The sequence below is a fragment of the Schistocerca nitens genome, chromosome 6 (assembly GCF_023898315.1).
Source record: "Schistocerca nitens isolate TAMUIC-IGC-003100 chromosome 6, iqSchNite1.1, whole genome shotgun sequence".
NCBI classification, from domain to species: domain Eukaryota; kingdom Metazoa; phylum Arthropoda; class Insecta; order Orthoptera; family Acrididae; genus Schistocerca; species Schistocerca nitens.
The window spans coordinates 366926491-366948242 of NC_064619.1; the positions used below are offsets into that span (position 1 = coordinate 366926491).

Consider the following 21752-nt stretch of genomic DNA (forward strand, 5'->3'; position numbering starts at 1 on the left):
CTTCACCTGCCCAGCAGGCGCACTGAGCTGAAAAGTTCGACGGTGCACCACATAATAAAACGCCCGGACCACCCACATCGTGCCGCCCTCGTCGAGTTGCACCTGATAGACTTGCAGCAGCAAAGGCAATATTTGAGGCCATGCTACGGCAAGGCATCATTCGACCATCGAGCAGCCCATGGTTATTGGTGTTACTTTTAGTGCCCAAAAAGGACAATTCGTAATGCCCGTGTGAGGACTACTGTGCCCTTAATTTGCAAACGGTACCGGACCGATACCCAGTCCCACAACTTCAAGACTTCAGTTATGCTTTGTCGGGCTACACAGCGTTCAGCAAGATTGCGCAAAGGTGTACACCCAAATTCTGGTGGCGCCCAAAGGTATTGGAAAAACAGCTATCGTAATGCCCTTCGGGCTTTCCGGAAGCCTGTTTATGACTTTTGGTCTTCGGAATGCTGCCCAGACTTGGCAGCGGTTCCTTGATGGCATCTTGCGAGGCTTCACATTATGCTTTGCATGCCTTGACGATGTTCTGGTGTATTCCAAGTAACCCAAGCTCCACCGCCACCACCTAACGACTGTATTTCAGTGCCCGAGTGAAGCCCACATCGTTATTAATGCAGCGAAATGCGAATTCGGAGTGATGGAAATCGAGTTCCTTGGCCATTTAATTACCCCCACTGGATCGACGCCACTACCAGAGAAAGTGCAAGCGATACTGAACATGCCGCGACCGCAGACACACAAAGAACTACGCTGTTACCGCGGCATGTTGAACTTTTACCTGCACAATGCTGCCACCATGCAAGAGCCATTGACTAAGGCGTTACACGGTCCTACTTCAAAGGGAAAGATCCCTGTGTATTGGACAGATGCAATGGAGCAGAATTTCACAGACTCAAAACGGGATATCGCAGAAGTGACACTGCTTGCACACCCAGTACATGACGCAGACTTACCTATAGTCGTGGACGCCAGGCAGGTCACCATCGGTGAGTCGTTACAGCAGCATATCAGCAGGAGCTGGCAGCCTCTCAGTTTTTTCTCTAAGAAGCTATCTGAATCACAATGCACTTGGAGGGCTTATTACTGAGAGTTGCTTGCGGTGTATGCAGCGGTGAAATACTTCTGGCCATCCATAGAAGTCCGGCAATTCATCATTTTCAACGACCACAAACCGAGTAGGCACACGTTCCACAACAACCACACTAAGTGATCACCGCGCGAACTCCAGGAATTAGAGTTCGTGTTGCAATATACAACAGACATCCAACACATTTCGGAGATAGACAATATTGTCGTTGATTGTGTGTCTCAAGCGTGTGCCATTTTGTCACCCCCTGCGAACTTTGTGGACGTCGCCCAAGTACAGGATAGTGATGGAGAACTGCACCATTTCCGTCACGACACTTCCAGTGCGCTGCAACTGGAGCTGGCACCTGTCCCCGGCTCCGCATGGAAGATTGGTGTGTCATCTCAACCGGCATGCATCAACCGTTTCTTCCAGAGAAATTCCGGCGCACTGCCTTCGACCGAGCCCATGGACTTTCACAACCTGGCAACAACACCACTGCGACGCTCGTGGCCACGCATTTCGTCTGGCCCGGGCTTCGGAAGGACTGCCGTGAATGGGCGTGCACTTGCATGACATGTCAGCACGCCAAAGTCAGGTGGCACACCCATAGACACCTTCCCTGACACGACACGCTCTCAAGGCAAGTGGTATTTCTTAACCATGGTGGACCACTTCACTCACTGGCCGTAAACAACGCCCGTCATGGACATCACTGCCGAGACAGTCGCCACTGAATTCGTTGACACCTGGGTGGCATACTTCGGATGTGCCAGTCACGTGACAACTGACTGCGGCCACCAGTTTGACTGTGCGTTGTTCACGCACATCACCAGACTGTGTGGCATCCGGCTACACAGGACAACAAGCTACCATCTGGCATCAAATGGCATTGTCGAACGGTTCCACAGGACTCTGAAAGCCGTCCTAACTTGCCACGACACGTCATGGTCAGAGACACTCCCACTGGTGCTGCTTGGCCTGCTAGTAACGCCAAAGGAGGAGTTTGGTCCATCACCTGCCGACCTCATTTACGGTCAACCTCTGACGATCCCAGGCGATTTTGATGGAGAAGTACCACTCCCACACGACGCCGCACCACCCACTCTGGCAGAACGCCTGCACACTCACATGGCCGGCCTCTGAACACATGCACCTCGAGTGCAACAGGAAGCCGTCTACAGTGTCAATCGACCACGTCAAGCCAGCCTACGTCTTGCCCACTCCAGCAGCCATGGATTTCTATGACCCGGCAGAAGATCTGATTACAGATGACAGTCCCTCTGCCAGCAGCCAGACAGAGCACCCATAGCCGCTGGTGATGCACAGCTGCAGCCTGCTGTCATCACGCTGCCACGTGTGCCTCCTACCACCATACCCAGGCAGCGGCATGGCTGTTCAGACTGCACCCACCACAGGCGCACCGGTCACCCCAACAAAGCCACCAGTGGACTACGTCACACATGCTGGCCACCTCATCTGATTCAAATGGCCATGCTGCATCACCAACGTACCACACCAACCAAAACAGAAAACACACGCCCGAGCCACCGAATGCCGTCATAATCCGGCATCCACAAGTAGCTGTCCGCTGTTGAGACCCGGTCTCCAGCTTCCCGCGCCTTCGGTCGGTAACCCCAGTCGAGCCCCGGACAATGCCTCCCGTGTCCGTCGCAGCTCCTGTACCCACGTTTTGTGTCCCTGTGCCTCCGCCACGACGGGCAATGAGGCCGGATCAGCACCCGCACCGGTTTACCAATTCGCATCACCATTGAGCTCCGGACATTACACTCCACACCACCTGGCTTGTCTGTAGCATCTCCTGGACCCGTGTTCGAGTCCCGATGGTACCATACTCACGCATATTCTCCGGACCTCCATTGTCTCGAACGTTGAGGGCGGTTCGAGTGCTTCACTGTGTTTCCGCAACTGAGTCACTCGGCGAACTTGTGGAATGGTGCCACGTGTTAACACTTCAACTTGTCACTCTCAACACTACTCTGAACAATGCAAATAGCATACTTCTTCTGTAGCTCTTGTGAATACCCGGTGCTGTTATTAAGAAGTCAGTGCCTTCGAGACGTCACACCAAATTACGTGCAATGTGCTCCTTCACCGTGCTTTGCTACGGACAGTTGTAGCCAGTGCCTGCCGCCGCTGTCACTAGCCGACTGCGCGAGGACACGCCCACCGCACGCTCGCCGGTCCGGCGCGCTGATGTCATGGGCTGCCGCCCTTCCAACGCTGACCGACCCCCACCAATGTTGCCGCACTGAGATCACGCAGTATGCGAACTTTAAATACACAAGTGGCACAGAACGATCACCACGTTGTTGCAGCTACATAGCTCCGCTCTCCGAGGGGGGATCTGTGTGGCAGCCGCACCATTCAAACGCACAAAGGGCTGAACTATGGCACAGTCAACACAAGTAAGCGACACCCGGTATTCACAAGTGCAGCTACACTATTATGCCGAATTCTGGTAATGGTGCGTGGCACACTGGACCACACCAGACAAAGCAGCCAGACAGTGCGAGCTCCTCAAGCCAACGCGACACATGTCTCTGACTTCTCCCACTGTGGACCACGTGCATCAAGTTAACGCAACTCCACCGCAAACGCGTACGCAATGTCCTAAACGCAGTCACCCATTTCACAGTGTGCACCCTTCTGTTGGCAGTGCCTTTCACTGCTTTGTGGGCATCACGGCGCCTCCGGTCACATTAGGAGCTGAACGTTTGGTGATGCAGCTCTTGTCTCAGTCAATCCATGTGGTCACGCTATGGCTCATCACTGGAGTGTACACCCTCCTGGATCGGTGATAGAGCCGTACCGCTCTCTCAATGCACCTGTATGGATGGACATTAATGATGAATGGTATTTGTTACTTATTGTGAAACTAGTGAAGAATAAATGTGTCACGACCAAAAACTGCCCCAGTCATTTTCATCACCAAGCCCTCCCTCGAACACAGTGCGTGGGCACGGCAATAAAGCTGGTTCACTGCACATCATGACTGTAAGCGGTGATACCACACGTCCCTGCTTCAGTACCATAAAGTATTATATTCTCTGTAAAAGAGAGCTTCCACTTTTAAATTGGACAGGTTTTACTTTAAAAATCTTTTTTTTTAACTCTCAACAGTAATGTATGTATTCACTGAAGTTGTTTCTTACTAATTTCTTTGTTACAATGTTTATTTCTACTGCCTGGTTGCAGTTATTTCTTATCACTTTCTTTGTTACAGTTATTTCTTTTCACTTTCATTGATGCAGATGTTTCTTTCATTTTGTTGTAGTTTCTTGTCAGTGTGTTTGTCATGGTCATTCTTTGCAGGTTTCTGTATTGTAGTTGTTCAGTGCTAATTCGTTTACTGAAGAGGCTTGTAAGATATCTGAGACCATCGAGTGAGTTCTGCGTTTTCATGAGGAATTTGCCAGTTGACACAGTTGCAGTGTGTTTTGTGAAAAGGACTGTTTGAAAAGTCTTCTGACTGGGGCAACAGGAGAGTGAAATGTGCTGACTATTTGCATATTCATAAAAGAGTGATATCTAACACAAACAGAAAAACAGACTTTATTCAGGTGGGAATAAGTGTTCCCATTTGAAGACTCTGTTTCAAAATAAAGATGTTTCCAGTGACGACTTTCTGTGTTCTAAATGTTTTGACAGAATAACAACAGTGATAGTATTGACAAAGCTGAAGCCTCCCATGGTGCAGATGATGCAGATTTTGCATCAATAGAGGAAGAATTAAATACCCTGAATCAGTTAACTACAGAGGTAGGTGTTAGTCCTGTTAAGAAACTGTGGTCAGTGAAGTCAAGTCATAAGCTCTATGCATCAAGAAAGTGCAGGGAACTTACTAAAGCTATGGATGAATACACTACAGCAAAACTGACAACACTCTTCAAAGTAGAAATTCTATCTTCAGAAGAAAATGAACCAAAGCACTCTTGCACCTCCTGCCAGCAATTTTTCACAAATATCAATTTAACTGTTGAATATTGTGCATCCAACAGTGAAAATGTGCAAGTTTTAACTATTATTCCAGAGACATTTTCAAAAATGGCTCTGAGCACTATGGGACTTAACTTCTGAGGTCATCAGTCCCCTAGAACTTAGAACTACTTAAACCTAACTAATCTAAGGACATCACACACATCCATGCCCGAAGCAAGATTCGAACCTGCGACCGTAGCAGTCGCGTGGTTCCAGAATGTAGCATCTACAACCACTCGGCCGCCCCGGCCAGCGACATTTTCAAAGAAAACACTTTTGAACCATGTTCCATCAGAGTCAAAAGTACATGGTAGACAAATCAAGAAATATGAGGTCTGTAAAAGGAGTCTTTGGAAGACCAGGCCCCTGTTATGGTCATGCTGTAGAAGCAGCTCAAGTTAAAATAGTGCAGTCATTTTATCTGTAAGATAAATGGAACTGTTCTCACCAGAGTGGCGACAAAAAATACACTACAACTGTAACAGTTGAAGAACAAAAATGTTGTGGAAGTGAAGAGCTACATCACTTGGGGTATTAAAGAAGGTTTTGAAAAATGGTTCAAATGGCCCTGAGCAATATGGGACTTAATGTCTGAGGCCATCAGTCCCCTGGAACTTAGAACTACTTAAACCTAACCAACCTAAGGACATCACACACACATCCATGCTCAAGGCAGGATTCGAACCTGCAAGCATAGCGGTCACGCGGTTCCAGACTGAAGTACCTAGAACCGCTAGGCCACACTGGCCGGCAAACTTTTGCAATTTATAAGAGCAAATATACAACTTCACATATTTGAAGATCAAAATTTTATGCACTATGACCTGAAAGTGTAGTTCCGCACACACCTAGAGATTTCTGTTTATGTGTGTACTACATGAATTTTGAACTTTGTGTGGTAAGATGTTTCCAGAATCACTTGCCCGCGAAAGGCAAGGGTCCCGAGTTCGAGTCTCGGTCGGGCACACAGTTTTAATCTGCCAGGAAGTTTGTGTGTTAACTTTGAAGAATTTACTGGGGCATGTGACATATGACACCTTGGTTGGGAGTGTGAAGTTGTAAGTAATTTGTGAAGTAAAGAGAGAGACTTGTTTGCTTCAAGAATGTGGTGACTGCCCTGGAAAAGGAGGAGTGTCTTTATAGACACTTGGCCTGGAAGACGTAGCAGATAACTCTGCAGAAATTACATATGCAACAAGGGAGGAAAATAAACTAATTAAGAAAACGGTTGCCTTTGACAGTTTCATTGATGAACTTGGTAAATGATCAGTGAAAGCAGTAATACACCAGCATGTCTAGAAATTTCAACAACGCATTGCAGAAGTGAAAGTGTTTGTACAGGTTGAAGAACTATGTTTATTGCTTTGCAGTGGTATTGCTGAGAACTAGTCTGTAATTCTCCCATAAGAAGTACAAAGGTATCATTGGAGTAATGACCAGGTTTCAATTTTTACAGGAGTGACATATTTTCAAAACAAGACCACAAGTGTTGCAGTTATAAGTGATGACACAGGACATGACTTGTCACATGCTTTGCTAGCAATGTGCAAAATTCTTCAACTGCAAACAGGGGCAGGGAAGATCATAATTATTTCTGATGGTACTCCTAGTCATTTTAAAAATGTATACCAGCTGTTTGAATTGAGTAAGTTGGTTGTGCCATCTGACTGGGTATTCAATGCTACTGGTCACGGAAAGGGGCCTTGTGATTGTGTAGAAGGCCTGCTGAAGCACCATGCTACAAAACATCATCTTTCCAGGCCCAATACAGCTGTGATTCAGAATGCTGAGGATTTTACAAGAGTCGTGAAATCTTACCCATCCACAGCCATCATTCTTTTGCCCAAAGAGGACATCGAAGAATTCTGTGAGCAGAAAAAAAAAGAATGGTCCAAACAAACTACTCCTGTGAAAGCAATTCAGAAGACACATTTTTGGACTCAAAGTGATGAACGAACTCATATTGCATGTACTTTACAGGTCTGAAATCAAATGATACATATATACTGAACTCAGTAAATAAATGCAAAGCTGCATGGGAAATTATTAAAACAGAAACTAACTGTGATGATAAAGTATACCAGACACCAATTCCACCTGATATTCTAAATGCACATTTTGTCAGTCCTCAATAAGATAACAGCATAATGGAGAATATGAGTAAGGCAGAGGCACTGCTGTCAGACATTACAGACAGACAGCTTTCACTGGACTTGTGTAACTGAGAAGATGGTCAATGAATCAATAGCTAAGCTCAGTAATTCTTGAGCAGGGGATTACTATGGTCTCTCAAATGATGTTATTAAATATATCAGAAAGCAAATTGTAATGCCACTGACTAAAATAATCAAGAAAATTTTAAATGAAGGTAATTATCCAGAATGTTTATAAATGTCTGTAGTTAAACCAGTACATAAGAAAGGAGATATAGCATCACTAGATAACTATAGACCAATATCACTTATACCCATAATATCAAAAATAGTAGAATACTGCATACATAAACAGATGAGTCAATATTTTGAACATAATGATATAGTCACCTCCTCACAGTATGGTTTCAGATTCAGCCTTTCTACAGTCAAATCAGTTGAGAGTATGGTAGCAAAAATAAACAATTGTTTTGAAAATAAAGATATCACCTGTGCAACACTGTTGGACATCAGGAAAGCTTTTGATGTGGTCTCCCACAATATTCTCATAAAAAAACTCTACCACTACGGAGTGAGAGAGAATGCCCTATGCCTAATGCAGTCATACTTGGACAGTAGAAAACAGTTAGTTAAGGTAAATAATCAAATGTCAGAATGTCTCCCAGTTGTAAAGGGCATACCTCAAGGACCTGTTCTTAGCCCTTTTCCTTTTTATTATTTATATAAATGAGTTACCTGCAGTTGTACCATGTGATACAGTGCTATATGCTGATGACACAACACTAATCACATGTAATACCAATCTTGAAAATGTGCTACACAGCATGGCAGTGGCAATGGAGAGGTGCACTACTTGGTTTGAGGCAAATGTACTGCAGAAGAATGATAGTAAAACTGAAGCTACTGTATTCAATCTGAATGCTCCCAGTCATGATAACAAAACAGTAAAATTATTAGGATTTCATATAGATCAAAAGCTCAGCTAGGACACCTACACAGGGAAGATAAATGGCAAATCGGCACGTGCCATATAACTGGTGTACAAGCTGAGGAGCAGTGTCAGTAAAGAATTTCTGTTATATGCATATTTTGCATTCTTCCATTCATACCTGAGTTATGGAATACTATTATGGGGCAATTCCATAGGCTCAAAATTAGTGTTCAAATGGCAAAAGAAAGCCGTAAGGTACATAGTAGAATGTAGCCCAGATGAATCATGTCAAGATTATTTTAAGAAAATAAATATAATGACAGTGTCTGGCCTGTATATTTACAGCTGCCTTGTCTTCATTAAAGAGAATCTGAGTAAATTTGACTTAAGGAGAACAGTTCATGACTATTACATACGAACTGGACATACAGTTAATATGCCATATACTAGGCTTGCAAAGACACATAACAGCTACAAATATCTTGGCCCTGTCTACTTCAACAAATTACCTGAAAATGCCTACACAGTGCCAGTAAATAAATTTAAAACTAGTCTTTCAAGGTGGATCAAAAGTAGAGTAATTTACTCTGCTCTAGAGTTTCTTGATTATGTGACAAATGACCCACTTTCCTAACGAGAATGGACTATAAATTAACTGAAAACTGTACATATTCCACACTGTGCAACTATTTTATTACTGTTTCATCTACTTATTGTTAATAATCTGTTTGATTATTTGTTTGTCAATCACTGAATTATGTAGTTGATTTATCTTGCAAATGATCTATTAGGAAAGTTCTTGTTGTTATTGACATTTGCACAAATATGTATTGTATCCATCTTGAATTATTGTATTCCAGTTAATAACATTTGTGACGTCAAAATTTATGTTATTATTATTGTTATTATTATTATGTTAACACTGACAACACCAATTGCATGTAGATATGCTTAACTGTGGGATAAAACATTTGTATCTAAAACATATGTATTTAAAGAGCATGAAAGAAGAAATTTTTTTCATTAGGCCAACACCTCAGAAACAGCAGGATAATATTCAGATTCACAACCTGAGAAGCGGGATGTTAGTTGCATGTATGTATGACTGTGACTGGTGGATTGCAGAGATTGTAGACACCAGTTATGGTTTAAATGAAATTGTAGTGAACTTTATGCTACCAAATGGACCAGCGGATGGATATAGGTTTCCAGCTGAAGGATAGCAACAACACCATCAGTGCTCACTTCCTGTTCACAATGTTTTGAAAATTGTAAGTGTTCCAGTTCCTATTGGTCCAACAGGAAGGCATCACTCTGTATCAAAGGAAGATACTGAAGCAGTGGAACACCTTTTTAGTTCATTGACTGGCTAATTTCAGGACAAAACAGAGCGCACAGAAGTTGAGTAAACTGAAGCTTTTAAGTTTTTGGACCTTTCACATACATTTTGCAACCATTTAAAATGCTTGAAAAATGAGTCTCTTATTCATCTTTCAAAACTAAAATTACATTAAATAAGTCTAGATTTGGTTTTTATGAGCCTGTTATGTGATAATGTGATAATAAAACGGGTTGTATGTATGGTAAAAATTTAAATTGTTTACAAATCCTGTTCAACGGAAAAGTTGAGGGTCTCCTTTCCAGGGAATGTAGAACTATATGATACAAATCAACAGGACAAAAACCAAAATTTTATGGATTGGCAATTAAAAAAAAAAAATCCAAAAATTATAAAAATGTTCAGAATGCTATAGAAAAAGAACTTTGACAGGAAATGGAGGATTTTTTTGTAATCATAAAACAATTATCTTTCAAATAAAACGAACCAACAAAATATCTAGAACTTCTCCAAAGATACAGAATTTTAAATTTTTTTCCAAAATTCACATCTTCAAAATGGTATGTGCAGTGTCATCTTTAGAGGACTGTGTCTCAGAGCAGAAATAGTTTTGGGGAAAACAAAAAAAAAAAAAAATACATGTTGCTTACTCAGTCCTCCATTTTAACGCATGGTAAACTCGATAACATCCGAGGCTATGAAGGTACGATTTTTTTCTCATCGTGCCTGAATTGATATGGACTATGCCTATTGATTCTTAACTTAATCTGTAAATGTTACTTCTGTTTTCATTGGTGACAAAATTACATACGCATTTACAAAATTCATTAGGGCAGCATTTACAATAATAATAAGTAAACATTCATTGGAGTAGAGCTATCCACAGGAGTGGAAATTTATGTTATGTGGATGAAGGCATTGAGGTTCTTCTTCTACGTATGGGTCGCAATATTCTCTAAACGAGATGAATAATATAACTGAGTTTGTTCGATTAGTAACAGATGAAAGGATACACACATCTGTTTGTGGTTTTCAATCACACAATGTTCAACAAACAGTGAATCTGGCTTCTTTGATCTACAACTTCTATGGTGTTCTCTGAGCATAGGGCAGATCAATCTCCGAGTTTGTCCAATATAGCAATACTGACACTCTCTGCAGACGATCTTATAAAATCCGTTTTTCATTATGTCTAGTTGTTAATCTTTTGAACTCGAGACTTATCTATCCACTGTCAGTGAGGCATACAAATGCACAGGGAAACTCTTTGACTTTAAAATTTTACTTATCCTACTCAAAGAATAAAAAGTAAACTGCACCATTTCCTTATAAATTCATTGGGTACAGTATGGATCTGGCTTTCTTCCTCAGTTTTTAATAGAGAATTTAGTCAATAATGTTGGAATCAAATTCATTTTTTGTGGCTACAGTTTTTATTGTACTGCTCTCCTGGTCACAGTCTTCTTGAGACACAGATATAGAAAGAAGATGGTGGATCAAGTGGTGGAATGCTGCATGTTTGTAGTCTGTGATATGCTGAGAGGAAGCTGGAATGAGTGTGCCAGTAAAGGAGTCCTTTTGGTGGACTGTTGATTTGTGGTTGCTATTTTCTGAAAGTTGATGTTTAGGAAATTAATGCTGGAACCCCTTGACTCCATACTGATATTTATGCTAGTATACCACTGATTCACCTTTTTATTTAGATTTTTTGTGTGGAGTCTTCAATATGGTGGCTTTTGCAAATGTCAATTACAGTTACAAACATAAAACACATTTACATTTTAGCCTTACAGGTAGTAGTTAAACAGTAAATTGACGCTTGTCAAAATACATTACATCTTACACATATTAATACAACCAATTATTTTTATACCATATTTTATAGCTCTTAAAATTAACCATTTAAAATTTGTTGAGAGAATAGAGACACTTTTCAGTTAACAATCCTTTAGTTTTGATTTGAATTGCTTTTTATTACTCTTTTTCACAAGCTCTGGCAGTTTATTATGCCATATCAGTCCACTGCACCATGTACCATTGGACATGTGGCAGAAACAGGTAACTGGTCACTGTGTTTCAGCAAACTGCTTGCTGGCATACTCTACAGACACAACCCTGTACAGCATATTGCTGCACACAGCTGACCAGCCAGTTCCATGAGCACCATAGGAACTGACATTGGCTCTTACCATCTCCTGAAAGTCAGTGCATTTCCAGCTGGACACCAGAGCTGCTGGGTCATTAACAAATGAGGACATGTATTGGCAGCTTGGCTCATTCTCACAGCAAAGAGCTCAGCAACTGGTCAGGTCTTACTACCAAAAACAATTCATCTAGTGATGCTTACAGGTAAGCATACAAGCACAAAAACATTGAGTACATAATAACATTCTAAGAAGTGAAGCCACATAATACTGTTAATATTTTTGACTTGTATGCCTTTATGATATTTGTTTTCAGAATAGTTGGTTGTGTAAATGTCATGTCCAAAACAGTGCCACTGTCTGATCTAGAGTCTCTTTGCAATACATACAATAAAACCATCAATAAGTGGTGCAAATAATTTTACCGTTTTTTGTCAATATGAAACCATCATCAGTACAACATTTTTGTAGAAATCACACACTATCATTTGTTGTTCAAGATTCTGTTCAGGCCAAGTTTGTTCAGTTGCAGGAACTAAGCATCATATCACTAGCCTCAACCACTTAATTGGAGACATATGTGGTTGTAATTAAACAAACCAAATGGGACTTCATATTTTTGTGGTGATGTCAAGACAATGACCACTGCTCAGTCCATCCAATCAAGTTCTGACCTCTACCCTATGTCTCGCCCACAGAATTTGTCAACAAATTTAGACAGGGACCACCTCTTTTCAAAAATAGATTTAAAAGATGTTTATCTACAACTCTCATCACACAGCAAATCAAGAGAACTGCTGGTCACAAATATGCTGTTCAGTTTGTACCAGTATAATACTTACAATCTGGGGTTGCTAGCATCCCCATCATCTTTGAAAAATACTTAGAGTGACTGATTCAAATTATTCCACATTGTGTTGAAATGAAACTAAACGTCGTGTGGCTAGGGCCTCCCGTCGGGTAGGCCAGTTGCCTGGTGCAAGTCTTTTGAGTTGACGTCACTTCAGCAACTTGCATATCGATCGGGATGAGATGATGATTAGGGCAACACACACCCAGTCCCTGAGCGGAGAAAATCTCTGACCCAGCCAGGAATAGAACCCAGGCCCCTTGGCATGACAGTCTGTCGCATTACCCAATCAGCTATCGGGGCAGACCACCAAATTGTGTTAGATGACATCATTGTAATAGGTATGATGCACCTAGAAAACCACAGGAACATTGAATCCCTTTTCAAACAGCTCTTGGAGAACAATTAAGTTGTCAATTAGACAGATGCAGTTTTTATTAGTTTCTCCCCGTTTGGAGGATGTGCAGATTCTACAGCTGTTTGTTGAGTTAATGAGAAACCACTCCAGTTGCTGATGAGTATTTTATTGAGACCTCTAGTGGTTTCAGCTGGTAGTGGACTCAATAATTTCTCAACAGCAACTGGAGCAGTTTCTCATTTATTGAGATGCAGTTTTCTCATCTTCAGCATTAAATACCTATCGTCAATTCTCAGTAGCAACAGTATTATGCACACAAATGACCATGTCAGTGTGATAATAAATGTCAGCATCCGATGACCAATGTCTTTTGTTCATCTACATCTACACTCTGAAAACCACTGTGAAGTGCATGGCAGAGGGTACACTCCATCATACCAGTTACTGGGATTTCTTTTGTGTCTTTCACATATGGAGCACAGGAAAAATGACTGCCTAAATTCCTCTGTGTGTGCTGTAACTAATCTAAACTTGTCTGTACAATCACTATGTATTGTAGTACATTCTTAGAGTCACTGTTTAAAAGCCCGTTCTTGATATTTTGAAAGTAGGCTTTCTTCGAATAGTTTATGTCTATCTTCAAGAGTCTGCCAATTCAGTCTCTTCAGTATCTCTGTGGCATACTCCCAAGGATCAAACAAACCTGTGCTTATCTGTGCTGCTCTTCTCTGTAAACGTTCAGTATCCCCTGTTAGTCCTATTGGGTATGGGTCCCACACACTTGAGCAATGTCCTGAAATGGATCATATGAGTGGTTTGCAAGCAATCTTCTTTATAGACTGACTGCATTTCCACAGTATTCTTCCAATAAACTAGAGTCTACCATCTGCTTTACCCATGACTGAGCCTATGGGATTGTTCCATTTCATATCCCTACAAAGTATTACAACCAGGTATTTGTATGAGATGGCCAATTCCAAGTGTGACTCAGTGATACTGTAATCTTAGGATACTATATGTATTTTCTTTTTTAAGTCCATAATTTTACATTTCTGAACATCTAACAATCATAGCAAGTTGCAAATATTTGCACTACTTTGAAATCTTATCAAGATCTGACTGAATATTTATGAAGCTTCTTTCAGACATTACTTCATTATAGACAACAGCACCATACACAAAAAGTCTGAAATTACAAATAATATTTTATGCAAGGTCATTAACATACAGCATAGACGCAAGGCTCCCAACACACTTTGCTGAGGCAGAACTGAAGTTACTACCAGAATCTGATGACTCAATGTCCAAGATAGCATGCTGTATCCTCCCAACCAAAAAATCCTCAATCCAATCACAAATTTCACTTTACACCCCATATAATCATACTTTTTCTTGACAAGATCATTTACTATGCAAAGTTTATTCCTCAAGTAGCACAAATTGTGCAACCAAGTCAATCAGCTGTGTAACAAAAGTATCAAATGATTGTCATCTGTAAATAGGTTTTCCAACACCTTGGGGATTGTCCCAAAACAGAACAATACCTGATGCATTATACATTGTGTCTGCAGTTGATGCTCCTGATGGATGTGTTCCAGCATGAGACTGTGGCACTTTTGTTACATAAATTCTCAAGTAGCTCTGAACACCTTCAAAATATTAACAGCAGTGCAAGTATACTGTTTCCAACTTGAGAATGAAGCTTTAGCAATATTTTACAGTGTCAAGATGTTTCGTGTGTATTTGAATGGCAGCAATTTTCACCTCTTACAAGCACAAACTTTTTGATACTGACTTTTTATATTGTGCATGATTGCATTAGCCCAGTGGCATGTATAATGGCCCAATACTGATGTTCATGTGTCTGCTTCTTGGAGCAGGCGGCCCCAGCACAATGTTTCTTTCTGTGGCTATGCCCGGAGGGGAAGCACACATTGATTTTTCTGGTAAATTTCAGGGAACTCTGTGGATGCTGGTGGTAGGCACTCTCTCCAACTTTCCCTTTGTGGCATAGATATTGTCAACAACCATGTTACCATCACTATAGCTTTTGTGGTTGAGGAAGTGACATGTACAAATGTGTCTGAAAATGGCATTCAGTTCATGTCATCAGAGTTCAAGGTTTTCTGTTTCTACAATCGCAGTGAGCCCATGGCTACTGCACCCTTCCACACAGTCTCCAGTGCACAGCCCGAGCCGATCGTCTAGACAAACAAAGCTTAAATGCGTATGTCTTTGCTAATGATGAAAACTGAGGAGAAAGTTTCCTTGCCACATGCCAGTCCACCCTTGTCAACATGGGAAGACCAGTCAAAATCATGCATAGGCAGAGGCATTGAACCCTGACAGATTTTCTGTGCCCCATGCAGCATGATCAGCCCAATTACAGGTCCACCTATATGCAGGGCACCTGTGTCTGTGCATCCACATTTGGTCAGCACCCAGAGTGAAGCCAAGGTGTCATCGTAGGTCATGGGTGGACTTCAGCTGTTTGAATCATGGCCAATCACAATTCCTGACATGCCACCAAATCCATCCACAATCACAGTCAGCCTCTGATGCAAGTACCTGACACCCCAGCAACTACCTCTGTGCCACTTCCCATAAACCTGCACTGCTTACTTACCAGTACAACCAGTGCCCTGTCACCTAACTTGTAAGTGAGCAAACAAGTGGGCCACTGAGTGGGAACCAATGGACATGATGCCACTCCCAGTGTCCATGCTTCTCATGCTTTTACTAGTCCCAGTTGTGTAGTATCAGCTCTCTGTCTACCACATGCTACCAGCTCCATGATGCTCACTGAGTTAAGATGAGTCACTTGTGTTGGCCAGTCCAGATGAGGCCATGTCACTCGATCCCTGGGCAGGAAACCTCGGATGCATCTCCCATCCTTTCATGTCAGCTATGGCACAAACCTCGCCATTACTGGCACTATGAGATGATTTTGGAAGGGTTTTCACTATTGTTATTCATTCTGCATGCAACTTACATCATCTACTGCTCTGCTAATGGTTTATGCTTTCACATTGGACATGGACAGGAAAGTGGTGTTATTAGTTTCTCCTGAGATGAGATCCTTTAAACATCTTTGTTTATGCAGTGAAGTTATGTTGAGGAATTTGTTTATTACTTAATCTGTTGCATTTACTTTTGTTATGCTCTTTCAGCACTCCAATAACTTCTGCACATGTGAGACAAGTTAAAACCATGAAATCAAAGAAATCCACTCACAAAGTCAGTAAAAAGGCTTACAAATTGTACTTCAATTGTGTTCATGATGACCAAGATAAGACATTCGTGTTGAAAATTACTTGGCGATCATGTTCACAGCCAATATGAAATGCTGTGCAGAGGTTACAGTGGAGATGGTTTATGATGTGACTGATTTCACAGGAAGACCAGGATATGCCTATGATAGGACTGGAGTCAGATGTGGCGGGTGGTTATATTGGACATGTCTTGCACCTTGGCCTTCCCTAGATGTTTTGATTGATGTGGCAAAAGGTTGGGAGTTGATGTGGTGCATAAATGGATTAGGATATATTTTGTGTCAGGTGGTTGGCAGAATACTTGTTTGCGAGTGGAGGGATGGACTGTGGGTACGATGTTCCTCATTTTGAGAGTTGATGAGAAGTAGTCAGAGCCTTGGTGAAGAACATGGTTAAGTTTTCCATGTATGGGATGATAATGGGAGGTGAGGGGATGGTCCTTTGCAGCTGGTTCTTGAGAGTGGTGGAAGTATTAGAAGTGCGTAAGGATAGGATGTGAAAATTTGTATGCAGATTGTGTTTGAGCAAAGTACTTGTCATTGATGGCCTTAGTAAGATCTTCAACACACCGGGAAAGGAATATCTGATCACTGTGAATGTGCCATCCTCAGGTGGCCACACTCTATGGGAAAGATTTTTAGGTTGAAGGGATGGCAGCCATAAAAATGCCGGTATTGTTGATGGATAGTGAGTCTGACATGGGCAGGGGTTTCTTTGGTGCCACTGGTGATGTAGAGGGCAATATCCAGGAGTGTGGCACACTAAGCTGAGGAGAACCAGGTGAAGTGAATGAAGGAAAATGAAAATTTCAAATAGATAAAGGAACAACCATTGTTGTTTGATAGAAGTGCTCAAGTCTTTCATATATCTTCATCTAACTACCTCTAGTGGCCCACTTACCAACTGGCAGTTCCCATTTCTATCACATGAATGTCAGGTTTAAATCTGAGTGACCCTGATTATTTAATATAAATTAAGGCATCTTTCTGTTTTATTGGCCAACAAATTTTGACAATAAATGTCCTGATACTTAATATCTTAATGTAAACATGTTCACATCAATGCAGATTTAATTTTTCTGTCTATGTAAAACTCAACAAACCATAGAAAATAAAACTTATTCATACATACCTTGGTCGCCTGACCTTCCCATAGTCATATATAGCTTTTTTGGTTATGTACCGGTTTGTTCGACGCATTTCTCCTAGCATACTTGTCATCCATAACTCAACATGCCCTGACGTCATTACAGGTTCACGAAAGTCCATAATTTCATTCTCACATGAGATCATTGCAGATGCTACTATTATATTATTCTGATTTGGTTCCAAATTAAGACTGGCAATATTATCAAACATCTGTAACATATGTATGTATGATTCAAACAACAATCACACAGAATGTTAAAGACCAGAAAACATTCATTAACAGAAAATACACTAGTGGCCATTAAAATTGCTACACCACATAGATGATGTGGTACAGACATGAAATTTAACCGACAGGAAGAAGATGCTGTGATATGCAAATGATTAGCTTTTCAGAGCACTCACACAAGGTTGGCACCGGTGGCGACACCTACAACGTGCTGACAGGAAGAAGGTTTCCAACCGATTTCTCGTACTCAAACAGCAGTTGACCGGCATTGCTTGGTGAAATGTTCTTTTGATGCCTCGTGTAAGGAGGAGAAATGTGTACCATCACTTTTCTGACTTTGATAAAGGTTGGATTGCAGCCTACTGCGATTGCAGTTTTTGAATCACGACATTGCTGCTCGCATTGGTCGAGATCCAATGACTGTTAGCAAAATATGGAATCGGTGGGTTCAGGAGGGTAATACGGAACACCGTGCTGGATCCCAACAGCCTCGTATCACTAGCAATCGAGATGACAGGCATCTTATCCGCATGGTTGTAATGGATCGTGCAGCCACGTCTCATTCCCTGAGTCAACAGATGGGAACGTTTGCAAGACAACAACCTTCTGCACGAACAGTTCGACGACGTTTGCAGCAGCATGGACTATCAGCTCAGAGACCATGGCTGTGGTTACCCTTGATGCTGCATCACAGACAGGAGCACCTGCAAAGGTGTACTCAATGACGAACCTGGGTGCACGAATGGCAAAACGCCATTTTTTTGGATGAATCCAGCTTCTGTTTACAGCATCATGATGGTCGCATCCATGTTTGGCAACATCGCGGTGAACGCACATTGGAAGCATGTATTCATGATCGCCATACTGGCGTATCACCTGGTGTGATGGTATGGGGTGCCATTGCTTACGCGTCTCAGTCACCTCTTGTTCGCATTGACGGCACTTTGAACAGTGGACGTTACATTTCAAATGTGTTACGACCCGTGGCTCTACCCTTCATTTGATCCCTGTCAAACCCTACATTTCAGCAGGATAATGCAGGACCGTATGTTGCAGGTCCTGTACGGGCCTTTCTGGATACAGAAAATGTTCGGCTGCTGCCCTGGCCAGCACATTCACCAGATCTCTCACCAATTGAAAACGTCTGGTCAATGGTGGCTGAGCAACTGGCTTGTCACAATACACCAGTCACTACTCTTGATGAACTGTGGTATTGTGTCAAAGCTGCATGGGAAGCTGTACCTGTGCATGCCATCCAACCTCTGTTTGACTCAATGCCCAGGCCTATCAAGCCCGTTATTACGGCCAGAGGTGGTTGTTCTGGGTACTAATTTCTCAGGATCTATGCACCCAAATTGCGTGAAAATGTAATCACATGTTAGTTTTAGTATAATATATTTGTCCAATGAATACCAGTTTAACATCTGCATTTCTTCTTGGTGCAGCAATTTTAATGGCCAGTAGTGTACAAAGAGGAATATAATAGATAATTGGATAGAAGTCATTAGTTACCAAATAGAAGAAGTGATGAGTGTGAGACAGGATTAGCCAACTTATTCTTATTCCACTACCAACATTAACATCATTTTCCCCTATATTTAATCTCATTTTGTTAATAACACTATTACCACAGAACTTTATTATTCAGTGCATAGTTTCTCAATTACTAATGGTAATATTATAGTTGGTTCACATTGTAATATTTTTTTAAGAGATATATGAGATTTACAACAGTAATGGAAATTCCTAGACAGAATAATATATAAAATAATGGAAAGGTAACCACCCACCTATAGCTGATAGATGTGTATTACATAGAAACATTCAACAGTCTCAGTATTTACACCGACTCTCCAGCTCTTACTCTTTCTCTAGCAAAAGTATACACACTCTCTTTCACACACACACAGCCACACAGACACCCATGATTGCAGCAAGACTGACTGTTCATTATTTATTTATTTAGCGTATGGCTAATACAGACATATCATTAAATTACATATACATATGTACATATTGACACACAAGAAACTTAAGTTTGTCTTTACAACTGAATATCCAGTCCTTCAATCCAGCGCACTGCATCTGGAGTTGCTAGCAGGAAGTCCTCTTTGGCGCCGTGATAGGCTCGAATCCTGCATTCACTGACAATGTGGTGAACAGTCTGGTATGGAGCCCCGCAGTCACAAGCTGGATCAGGCAGCTTCTTCCACTTAAAGAGAGCATCCCTGCATCGCCCATGGCTGGTACGGATTCTGTTGAGAGTAGACCACGTCTTGCGTGGTAAGTCGAATCCACTTGGAAGTTTAGCACCTGAGAAGATGTTATGCAGGTGCACATCTGTCACTGCTTCCCACTGACCTTTCCATTCTTCAAGAGGTTTGAAATTCTTAGCAACCATGTCAGCAGCATCGCACAGAGTTGGATGACGTGATTTCAGTCTCTTGCGATTTAAAAGTGGCAGGTCGCTATGCACGGGTAGGTTAGAATTCCTGGAGATCTTGTGGAATTCTCTCATAAGGGCAGTACATCTGCGTAGATCAGGAGGCATTATACCGGTTAACAGTGGAAGCCAATAAACTGGAGTAGATCTGATTGTGCCAGATATTATGCACATTGTCGTATTCGGCTGGGTATCAACAAGCCTTGTATGATGACTATTCATCCAAACAGGTGCACAATACTCAGCACTTGAGTATACCAAGCCCAGAGCTGAAGTTCGCAGGGTGGTTGCTGAAGATTCCCAGGTAGTTCCGCATAGCTTATGGAGGATGTTGTTTCGAGTCCTCAGCTTTTGAGATAAGTTAAGAAGGTGTTGTTTGAAGCATAGTGTACGATCCAGGATGACACCAAGATACTTTGGGTTCCAATTGTGACGAAGAATTCTGCCTCTGAAATTTACCTCCAGTTTTACGTTCGCCAACTCGTTATTTAGATGGAAGCAACACACTTCTGTTTTACTCACACTGGGTTGGAGTCTCCAGATTTTGAAGTAATTGTCTAATGCAGACAGGTCATTGGCTAAAATCTCTTCTGTTGTCTTCATTTCCTGGTGTTTGACGGCTAGAGCCAGGTCATCGGCATAGCAGTATTTTCTGGACGAAGTGTCAGGTAGGTCAGATAGATATAGGTTGAACAGTAAGGGTGAGAGAACTGATCCTTGAGGCAATCCATTGTTCAGCTTCCTCTCCTTACTTATGTTGCTTCCAGTGATTACATGGAACTTCCGATTACTTAGCATGCTGTTAATCAGTCGAGCCATTGTTCTGCAGGGTATGATGCGGAGAAATTTGTAGATAAGGCCTTCCCTCCACACAGTGTCGAAGGCGGCAGTTAGATCAACAAATGGCACAGATGTTTTCTGCTTCATTTGGTATCCTGACTCTATGAAGGATGTGAGAGACAATCCCTGGTCGCAGCAGCTACGCCCTGGTCTGAAGCCTGTCTGATCAACTGGAACGTTCTCTAAGATAGCGCTACTTATTCTGTTATATATTAGCCTTTCAAAAAGCTTGTAGCAGCAGCTGAGTAGGGAAATGTTGATTGTAAGTTAATGAGGGCACTCATCTAGGTAGATAGAGGTGGGGAGGAGATAGGAAAGGATCCACAAGGCGTGGAGAAAGTCTTTCTGCAGATGAATCAAGGGCTGCATAACAATACAAAAGGAGTACAGAGGGCAGAGCATTTAAGGGCTAGAAAGAGGGGGGGGGGGGGGGAGACAGAGGTGAAGACGAAGGGGCAGACTGTATGGGAGGAGAGAAAGGGTAGAGAGATGGGAGGGAGAGGGAGGAGGGAGGCAATATGCCTTCATGGGGAGGGGTGAGGAAGAGTGGTAGGGGGAAGGCAGTACACTGTCTACATAGGCAAGAATTGGCAGGGACAGAAGAGAGAAGGGAAAAGGCAAGATGAGACAGTGAGAAACAGGTTAGCAGAGGTTTAGGCCAGGAGGATTGCAGAAGTGTAGGAAGAGACAATTATTGCACTCATCATAGACCATGGACAATGAGCAGGAAGCAATAGGGAAAAAAAAAATCATGTTAGTATTTTTTCCTTTCCAATGTTAATTATGTAGAGCAATAATGGTCAATACTTAAACTAACATGCAATGACTTTGTTTGATGTTCAACTTTATGACTTACTGGTATGAGAAAAGAAGTTACAGGGTGGACAAGGATTTTGTGTAGATTGAGTAGGTAGAAGAATACTGAACCGGGAGATATGGGTAAGATTGTTGGGAGTATGTTCCACGTTTAA

The 21752-nt window shown here is 42.1% G+C and overlaps 1 protein-coding gene across 1 annotated transcript in view; it reads right to left on the bottom strand.

Annotated features, from left to right (window-relative positions):
• LOC126263364 (dynein axonemal heavy chain 10) overlaps nt 1–21752 on the bottom strand; it is a 1742213-nt gene that overhangs the window by 853049 nt on the left and 867412 nt on the right. Inside the window, exon 30 of the mRNA XM_049960456.1 lies at nt 17253–17479. Within this exon, the coding sequence (XP_049816413.1) occupies nt 17253–17479 (227 nt within the window). The remainder of the gene's footprint in view (nt 1–17252; nt 17480–21752) is intronic.